Genomic DNA, 10331 nt, shown 5'->3' on the forward strand with positions numbered 1-10331 from the left:
TTTAAACAGAGCCATCTACTGAGGAAATGATGGAACTACATATTTTATTGTGCAATTAAGGCAGTCAATATATTTGTATTTTCTGGGGAAAAAATTAGACGTGATGGGCAAAAATGAATTTCATTTTTGGAATCAGCATGCTGAAATTATTCAGAGACAACAGTCATCTGCCAGTCATCCAAACCCATGCAGGCCGGTTTAATGACTAGTTCGCCATTAGCGTTTTTCATGAATTAGCTTCGATTTTATACATAACCCATTAAAAAATCACAACCTTTTTTTCATAACTTGTTAGAACATAATTAATGGATTAGTGAAACATAAATACAGACAAGTCCAGAGGACCGCGTTTGACCAAAATATTAATATCTGCAATTGGATGTTTTTTTGCAGTAGGCAAAGTGTTTTGTTTATGTAAAATAATTATTTGCAATAATGAAAACAACATATAAGTCTTCGAACAATTTTTCTTTCAATCTATACACCTTGATTGGCTAACAGATAAAATTTCACGTAGCTATGAACATTGCATGCTGAAATATATTTTTTTTATCAATGTACTACGCTCTTGCAATGAGGTGGGAGCTACATATGAAAGCAAATCCTGAAAACTCAGACCTCCTGTAACTGTAAAGGTATAAGGCCCAGAGAAGAAAAAAATGATTGGTTTCTTAACTAGGTCAAAGCTACAGGTATACAAACTTTTGTTGAAGTCTGAGTCGTTGGGTGTCATTTCAATTCATCACTGGACGAATTAACATAGAATGACCCTGAAGTGAAATACGATTTGGTTGATTTGGTATTTTAAGTCCACTGTATGCATAGTAAGGCTAATTGGGACTGTACCCACAGTTTAAATTGCCATCCGAACCACTATGTGCCTCCACCGGGTATCGAACCCGTGACCCCTTGATTACAAGGCGACGACGCTACCACTGCGCCATCGGGGAGGCCCCAATGTGAAATAGGAGGGTTTACGATTTTTGTTTGTAGTAATAGTGTAAAGGAAGTCATGAATTACTTGTAACACAGTTACAGTATTTCCTTCGAGTACCTATAAGAATTTTTCTTTTCAGGTAACAAGCAACGAAATTACTTAATAGTTATTTTCCTGAACATTATAACTTCCTGAAAAAGAGAAATAATTTACACGTATTTATCTCTATGCATGTGTCTGGGGTGTATTTGTTGCTACAAGTTTTGTGTGACGTAGTTTTTCTAAATATAAGGGGTTTACTTGAAAATTTCTTACCATTACATTTTCTAATTTCAACATATGAAGCTTATTATAATTTAAGGAAAATACAATGCTAATTTTAGATAATTACATCAGTAAGAATAGAACAGCCCGCTTGCGGTTTGTGAATGCAACACTTCTACGAGTTATATCTTCTCAGAAATGACGTAATTATGAAAGTAAATTATAGTCATTTTTTGAAGTAACGTCAACTATAATTTTGTTTGGTGTGCTACACCTATGGTGCCTTTGATCGCCTGGGTTCTTGATCTCAATGATCTATTATTGAAAGCCTTAAGAATCAATATTAATAAAAGTTATTTTAAAATTTACAAAACTATTTCAAAGGCGCTTTTTCAGTTACAAACAGGGCTTTTAGGCATTTACAGGAATATATGATTCATTTAGGAGTTCTTGATTGATTTCTGTAACTTTTGGCTAATAGCGAAGATGAGGATGAATCATGATAGGATGAGATTGATGAAGGGACAATCACGAACATATAGGGACGATACAACACAGAGGATTATACTGGCTGTGAGTCCCTACCTCAAAGCCGCTATTCTGATAAATACAGTAAAGGAAAAATCACTAAATATGCTTACCAAGGCTATCTGTATTTCAGTAAAATAACGTTTCAACCCTCCATCATGGTTTCCCCAAACTAAAATCTAAAGATATTAGATCATCTAAAGGTTTACGTTTTGTTCTGAGTGTGAAGAAGGCCCTGATAGAAGGTTGAAAGGTAACGTGCAAAGTGTTCTATTACTGAAATACAGACTGCAATGGTCAGCACATTTAGTGTTGTTCTTTGTTTTGATGGAAACAAGGCTTAATCGTGTTGCCATTGGGTGTACTATGTGGAAGAGACATTGGGGTGTCTTTGTGTATCTTACACCCCTTAGGCGTTTTATGTTCTATAGAATTTCAGTGGATGAGTGCTGTGTACATGAAACGCAAAGATCTCTACGTCTATGACGTAGCAAAGATAATAGGCACGGAACTAGAAATCGTTTCCCCAGTAATGAATCTGCTAATTCCTCTACTTCCAGGATGCCGTAGAAGCTGCTGAATCTTCCCAGCAGGCCTCGTCGGAGGACGTCATGTTGAAAGTGGCGGAGAGGTTCCCGGACAACGTCGACTACGAGTGCCCGGAAGTCGAACTCCAGAACCAGGCGCAGATCCACGAACCACCGGAGGAGTTCCAGCACGCGGACGACGACGACAACGTGGTCGTCGACGACGACGATCTGGAGCCGGTGGAAGAGGAGGATTCGGAAGAGGACGACGCGAACGAGGACCAAGGCGCGGGGAACACCGGGCTGTCCCAATCAGATCTCAGCGTGTCTTCGGCCGGGTCCAACAATCCCAGCTACCGGTACGGGAACCAGGTCGGGTACATGTCGGGTCAGTTCGGATACGCCGATTACTCCGGGTACTCCTGCGAGGAAGGTTGCCACACGAACGAGGTCGTATCCGCGGTGAGGAAACCAGAGGCGTCTCCGAGGGAGAACCGAGAGGGTGGAAGAGGAGAGGGCGAAGCAGGGGGTAGCGAAAGCGCTGGCCGATCGACAACCGAACCGGACCGCCGAGTTTCCACGAACCTTCCGTCGACCAAAAACAACCCGCACCCTCAACCTCGGGTGGACTCGGTCGTCAACGGAGACACGACGACATCCGGCAGCAAATCAGGGACCAGCGGCATCGGTAGCTCCTCCTCGCCTAGCGACGACAGCCACAACGTCTTCAACGGCAGCAGCGGAGAGAGCGGAAACGGGTTCGTCCCCAGCCACTGTCGCACCACCAGCCTGCCTCCGCGACTCGCCGGCGACCCCGGCGTGACCAACAATAACTACAGCAGCAGCAGCAATAATAATGGCGACGACAACGGCAACAATAACGTCAACTCGACCACCGTGGAGCAACCCCAAGCGCAGACGCTGCCCGACAAGGCCGCCAAGAGGGCGTCCCTGCCGTTAATCCCTCCAGAGTTGTGCACGCAACTGAAACAATCAACCAAAAGCATCCTAGAGAAGAAGCCCCCTCCTACAAAGTTCGAGAAATTGTGCAACGAAGCGTCACCTTTAGAGGAACACCCCATGGACACTGCAGACTCTGCCGAATCGGAAGAACACGAAAACAAGGCCTTTGTTTCGGCAGATCAGACTGACGAGTAAGTTAGTACCAGAACACCAAGAACCTCATCCGAAGTGCGTGTGCTGTTCTGTCGAATAAGTGCCAAGACAGTCCTGAAAGTTATTTTCTAAACCTCCCCTTACCCTGCTTCAACTTTGTCTTAAGAGCGCTTAACCCACCCTATCAAGTTTTCCCACATATTCATCGTTCATGTTTGTACACTTCTTTAATATAAAACACACTTAGAAAATACCTTAAGGATGGTTTTTGGCAAAGATGATAACAAAAAAAGAGTAGCAGTACATTTTCGTATTCTTATCATTAAAGGGGTCCAATTTTGCGAGTTTTTGAAGAAGTAACGATTATGCTGTTTAAGGAAAACAATTAACATTTGACTATCTTCACTAGTGTACAAACTTCTTTCATACTTCCATTTTACACTATATGCTCTAAGAGCATATGAACAGTGGAATATATATTGTTCCAATAATCAACCATACTCACCAAACCTTTCGGAGCGTATTGTGATAGAGCCAAAGCTTCATTGGAGATTACGGTGGAAAATACACGAAGTACATTTCCACTCAAACTTTAAAAAGTCAATCTTTCAATCCGTAAAACACACAGAAGAGACCATTTAGAATAAATGAAGGGAACATGGTGTGATTCTTACAGTGTCTGTTGATAACCATACAACAAGTACGAGACTAATGCGGAGACAAAATCTTCGCAAATCCTTGTGCATTTATGTTGCATGCATTGTTTGTTTCTTGCTCAAGGTATAGATCGTGGGAAAAAATGATAGCTAATAGTTCATGCGTAGGGTTACAACTTGCAAATCAAACTAGGACGAAAGAAGTTCGCAAGATAATGACAAAAAAGTTTTCACTGTGAAATAAGTTTAAAATCTAAGATTGACAATGCTACATATTTCCATACGTAAATACAGACTAAATATTATTATGTGCCGAGTTCCAAAGGAACACATCCGGCTTCATTATCATGAAAATAACTCTGCGTTTCCTCAAACATTATTGCATTAGAAGCGATTAGAACCGGTATGTAATTAGTTACATAGTAACAACAACATTAGCGAAAAGATACGACTAGTGGTTGATAAGTTTCAGGTCTACGATTCAAAACCGTCGGGTTTAAAAATTAAACACATTACACTCTAAACATTAATATGTCATTCCTTGAAAATAATCACGAAAACTTAAGAGTAAAATTTCGGCTACAGTTAATAATATACGATTATATTATCATTGCTAATTCACTAAAAAAAATGCATTTGTAGATTCGTGGAAGAGAATTACTCCACCCTGTTTTATAAAAGTGGAAAAATATTTTTGACATTTATATAGTTCTTCAAATTATGATTCTTCAATCATAAACTTATCAACAAAGATATGATAAACAAAAGCAAAGAACTGGCATAAAATACCTTCATGTAAAAATAATATTTTCCTAAATTTTCTAAATTGTATCCAATCAGTAGTAAAGTATGATCTGACACTATTGCTAAGCACTAGGTATATTTCTCCCTTCATCAGTTGCCAGACAGACTGTTCGTAGTTACGGGAAAAATAATATAAGTTGAAATCCGTATGGCCAGATAAGTCTCCGCCCTCGAAAACAAACATCTCTGTTGTTCGTACTGAATCCCGTGGTGACATGCAAAACCTGTAAGCTATGCTAATTCTTCACCAATCTATCCAGCTATTTGTGTTACTGTTTCATACTCATTAAACTCGATAACTCAATATTGTCGAGAACTGTAATTGTGCAGTTTTGTTCAGAGCTGCCTTTAATTTGCCTGTAAAAATCAAAAACAAATTCCTGTAGGCTTTTGAGCAGTGAGTCAAAAGGTATGTTTGTCAGATGAAATCAGCTCGGTATAGTGCTCAATTATTGTCAGACAAATATGTTATTGTTTCTTTGTTATAAAATATTGTGTATATTTACCCTAAATTATCAGCTGGTACAGCAGCGAATGAAGCAGATAATGACAAAATAGGTAACAATTTATCTCCAGAATGCTCACATACTTTTATCAGGCCGGTAAAAGATCAAACATAAAAAGAAAAAAACACTATTAATTATTGCTATCGCTAAGCAGAGATGACTTTTGAAAACATCCCAATTTTGAAAAGTGTACAACTTCAAAAAAGAATAGTGCCAATGAAACCACAATTCTTCAATTCTTGTTCCTCCTACATTAACAGTTTGTAGAACATACTTTCATATCGAGTGAGTGGTTGAATTTGAGGCTTAGAAGGAGGAATTCAAAATTAAGCCGTTTTTCTGTAGTTCCAGTGTATTTGAACCATATTTGTACTTGTAATGTTGTATTCGGATATCACCCATATTCACTTATAGCCAAACTTTTGTACTAGAACAGCGAGTAGTCAAGAAAGAACTACTAGGAAAAACTATGCTGCAGGATAAAATTATGTGTTTTAGTATTGTGTAGCGTAACAATTCCGTACTTCAGATTTTTTTTCAAGTTTTATGAAAGATGAAAGAATCGTCAAAAATGTCTGAGTGATGAAAATCCAAAGTACTTGGAACATTTACTTTAAAACAATGCGTTAGTGTGTGTATGTGTGTGAGTGTGTATGTGCAAGAGAGATCGTCGAGAGAAGCTAGAAGAAAAAATTGGTGTTTACAAGACTTGACCTATCCTTCTGCAGATTTCTTCGTGTCCACAAAAAGAGAACTATACACAACTTTCACCACAAGTTTCTTTCTCTACAAAACGACAATGGAACGAAGGAGCTTTTTGTCTTTGACGTTTTCTATGTGCGCTTATATAATGTCACATGTCTGTAAACTATTGTTTGGCATCGGCTTGGCCAAAACGGAAGTCAGATCTCATACTTCATCGACAATGAACACTGAAGATATTTTTTGGTTTACTGACAGACTATCATTCACTCGTAGCAAGTACAGTTAGTCCAGTATATTTTCAGAACCTATCGACAATTCTCTTTAAGAGAAGCTAAGAATGACGGTAAGAAGTCAAGTGGTCGAAAATAAAAATTGTTAAACATAAAACAGTTATGCCATAATTAAACGAAATGCTGTCTCATAGTAACAATTCTATATTTTATATTTAGCAATTTAACCATGAATTCACGTACGTTAAAGTAGACGTAATTATAGGCAAACAAATGATTACAAACGAGTAACATAAAATTGGGTAGTATAAATTTTAAAACATTTGCTTTTGTTCAAAATATTTGAATCTGGCACGCTGATCGTTTTGATAGGTTGTGAACTTATATTGTGCTAATATGTAAGTTGAATTTTCTCTTTCTTCATAATTTCTACATTTGCTTTAAACACTACACTTTCTTCAAGATATGGTGTATCTTTTATCAGAAGTAAATTAGTGCAATGTTTTATATTGTTTCTATTTTTATAAGTACTGGTCATTAAGAAATTAAATTTATATCATTGTTAAAATGATTTGGTAAATATACTGCACACGATCATTCGTCCAGTTTTGAGGGATCAATGATGACTTGAAAATCATTTTAATTGTGTTACAAGTACTTATGTGTGTAAGAATGAAGGCTACAATTGAAAGATACCTAAAAAACATAATATTGCCAATTATGATAATTAATTTGTTGTAATAAATACTGTTTGTTAATAACACAAGATATTGTGTTATATCATGTGTTCGACAAAAACTTATAGTTTACTGCCAGAGCAGATTATATTTTTATTTCAGTTTTTGTACACTAATAAAATATTAACTGTGATAACATGAACATACGTAAAATTTTAAAAGAACAGGGTAAAGTAAAGCAGCACACTGGTTTGTAAATTGTATGCTTGATTATATTGCACACCATTTATATTACAGGATAAATTCCATTTAATTGGAGTTAGGAATTGATTATATATATGTAAATAAAAAAATTAACTTTGTGAAACATTTCTATACGTACGTTTAGGCAACAAATGTTTTCGTTTAAATATTTTCATTAGCTACTTTATAAAAGTTAATTTTCATACAATATACTTTTGATTATTAAAAAAAATATCTGTAATTTACATTCTACAATATTAGCATTGAGCAGCTGCATAGTCATTGTCGACAAAAGTAGATAGCACGATCTGTCAGCCTCATAAGTAAATCAGTAAATTCATTTAAATTTATTATGGATAAACAGACTTCTCAGTGAAACATCAACGTACTGCCGTGCTTTAACGTGCTAAAACATAAAACTATACTATTAACAAATTATATTTGCATGTCCTTAATAACTATTTAATTTCAGCTTTGGCCAAAAAAATGATTTAATGCACGATAAATGTCAGAAATAATTACAATCCTTAAATATTTTTCCAAATGCTCTTTAAATTCTAAGCCATATTACTGTATCCTGGGAAATTAATAAGACATAGGGATCGAGTTTTTTTAAAAAAATAAGCCTACATTTAAAGTTTCCAATATATTTTAATTTCAGGTAGATTTTCTTACCCCTAAATAAATTTAAAATTGTAGATGTTGTGTACACTTTATTTATCATAGTGGAACCTTGTAGTACCTGCAATATAATAATATGGCTTTATGAGGTATAGTCCCTGCTGTCGTTGCAATATGACGCATGGTTTTCACTAGTATCTCTGCATTTTTCAGCATTTTATATTTGAAATAAGTGAATCAAGTAAGACTTTCCATAATATTTTTTCTTGTATGTACGCATTGCTTGCATTGTAGAATTATTTTCCTGTAGTTTACGGTTATTACAAGCATAAGAAAACAGTTTTTCTTTGTGACGTTTCAGGAGAACACGCGCTCCCTTCATCCTTCTGATGAAAGAAAAACGGTTTTCTTATGCTTGTAATAACCGTAAACTACAGGAAAATAAGACTTTCCATGAGAGATTACAACTGAAACGTCTGCACTGGACAAAATTGAGTGGAAAACCTAATTCAAACTATTTGCATTTCCAATATGTCAGAAAAGGGGGATTATTCAGCAGTCCTGCTCATATTTAATGGTCATGTTCTTCATATTTGTCAAGTTCTTGTGGTTGTGACTCTTAAAACGAGTGAAAGAAGGAGGTAAATTTTTTTGATTCGTTGGCATGTATGACCATTTTGCACCCTTCAAAGTATACGAGGAAGACAACTCTTATCTGAAACCCTTTCCTTAAGCTTAAAATAGGAGTGGAAAGAGCTCCTAGAGTAAGGTTAAAACTGCAGGTTGTAACGGTACATGCACAGGATAAACACAATACATTAAAAAGGTAAGGCTAGTCGAAAACGTCCTCAGAAACAGTGTAAAAGGACCGATCTTTTCAATAAAGCTAAAAACATTGATTAAAATACTATCATCATCTCCTAACATGGATGATTAACATTTGGAAATATTTAAATTCTTATCTCAAAATGTAAAACATACACACATTCAATAAGAATATGCGGAACATTTAAAATGACATTACGGACACGACACTTTCAAATTCAAATTCTTTATTTACGTGGACAAGGTTCAACATGAGGCTGTACTGCCACCTAACTCGTGGAGGATCCAACCCTTGCAGCATGGGTGAGACGGCTGTGTTCAATACGAAACAGAGTTAAAATGGCTTCTTCTCGGTGGTATACGTCCGCCTTGAGCAATGCCAAAACTTTATTTTTGATTGCATAAGCATAGCTATTTGTTTCTTAAAAGAGTTTGATTTGGTGTAGACAAGAATTAATTGAAGTCACTGCTGTATAAAATAAGTATATTTCAATATCATGTAGCAATTTAAGCTATTACTGTTCTTTTGATGTCATTATGTAGGTAATAAATAAACCCTACCATAAACGTGTTCTATAACAGAAACACTTCAAGTATTTTAAAAAGAAGGCTATTATTTTTCTTCATTAAAACTGTAAATATATAACATGGTCATGATATTGTTGGAGGAAGGTTGAAAGTAGAAGGACCAGAGTAGAAAGGTAGGTGGACTTTAGGGGGCACCAACAATCCATCTCGCCCAGGTAAAAATTTCATCTTGAGCCGCTCCTGTTTAACTGTGTCAATTGATCCACCAAAAATGCATGAACCATGATTTCATTCATTTCGAGTTCTATGTGAGGAATATTTTTCTTTCCAGGAGAAAACAAATCCGAATCGCTCCGGACAGGATAGTAACGTAATTTAGGGAACCGGGGAACGTAGCCAAGAAGATCGGTAACTTTCTTAAAAATAATCATTTGTGTATAGATACAGAAGGACAGCTCCAGCAGCTTTCTTCTAATGTGGATAAATTTTAAATTACGTATCATAGACTTAAACGTTTGCTTGATATTGTGTTAGTTGATTTTGGTGTTGATTGTACGTCCTATTGTTTGGCCGTGTTAGAGACCCACTAAAGTGCGCGTCAAGTCTCCTGCATATGGCGATAGCCAATAGCAGCGCACTGCAGCGGTGCCATGTCGAAATCTCACACGGAAAAGAGACAGCGTGGTTGAGCGAAACGCCTTTTCACGGAAATAGGCAACGCCGCACGTCTGTGATTCGCTGGTGCTGTTCAGCCTTTCAAGGACATATGCAGGAGATTTGACGCGCACTCTAGTTTCATGAACCGTGTTTAAGCTTATCTTCTTGGGGTCTCCCTTATCACACAACGCGAGTACAACCTTGCGTTCTGACGTCAGACGAGGAATGCCTACGTTGTTATGTTGGGTTCCCTTAACATAAATACACTATAAATGTACTATTTATGCTAAAAGGACTAAACCTAACAAGCCTAACCTAACAACTTAAGGCATTTAGCCTAAGAATGAAATTATTCCCCGGTGACGTCAGAACGCGAGGTTGTCCTCGCGTTGTGTGATAAGGGAGACCCCTCTTCTTGCGATAGAAGAAAACTTACGCCAGTGGTATTGACCTTGCGTGTTATTTGAGATAATCCTAGGTTTTCCAATGGTCTCGCACACAGTCTCA

General features: G+C 37.0%; 1 protein-coding gene across 1 annotated transcript in view; it reads left to right on the forward strand.

Annotated features, from left to right (window-relative positions):
- Positions 1-3712, forward strand: part of LOC145986857 (uncharacterized) — a 158558-nt gene extending 154846 nt beyond the window's left edge. The window contains exon 5 of the mRNA XM_083121329.1: positions 2290-3712. Coding sequence (XP_082977455.1) covers positions 2290-3414 — 1125 coding nt within the window. The 3' untranslated portion in view covers positions 3415-3712. The remainder of the gene's footprint in view (positions 1-2289) is intronic.
- The last annotated feature ends 6619 nt before the right edge of the window (positions 3713-10331 follow it).

This window comes from Lepisma saccharinum, chromosome 4 (genome assembly GCF_977018435.1).
Source record: "Lepisma saccharinum chromosome 4, izLepSacc3.1, whole genome shotgun sequence".
NCBI lineage: Eukaryota > Metazoa > Arthropoda > Insecta > Zygentoma > Lepismatidae > Lepisma > Lepisma saccharinum.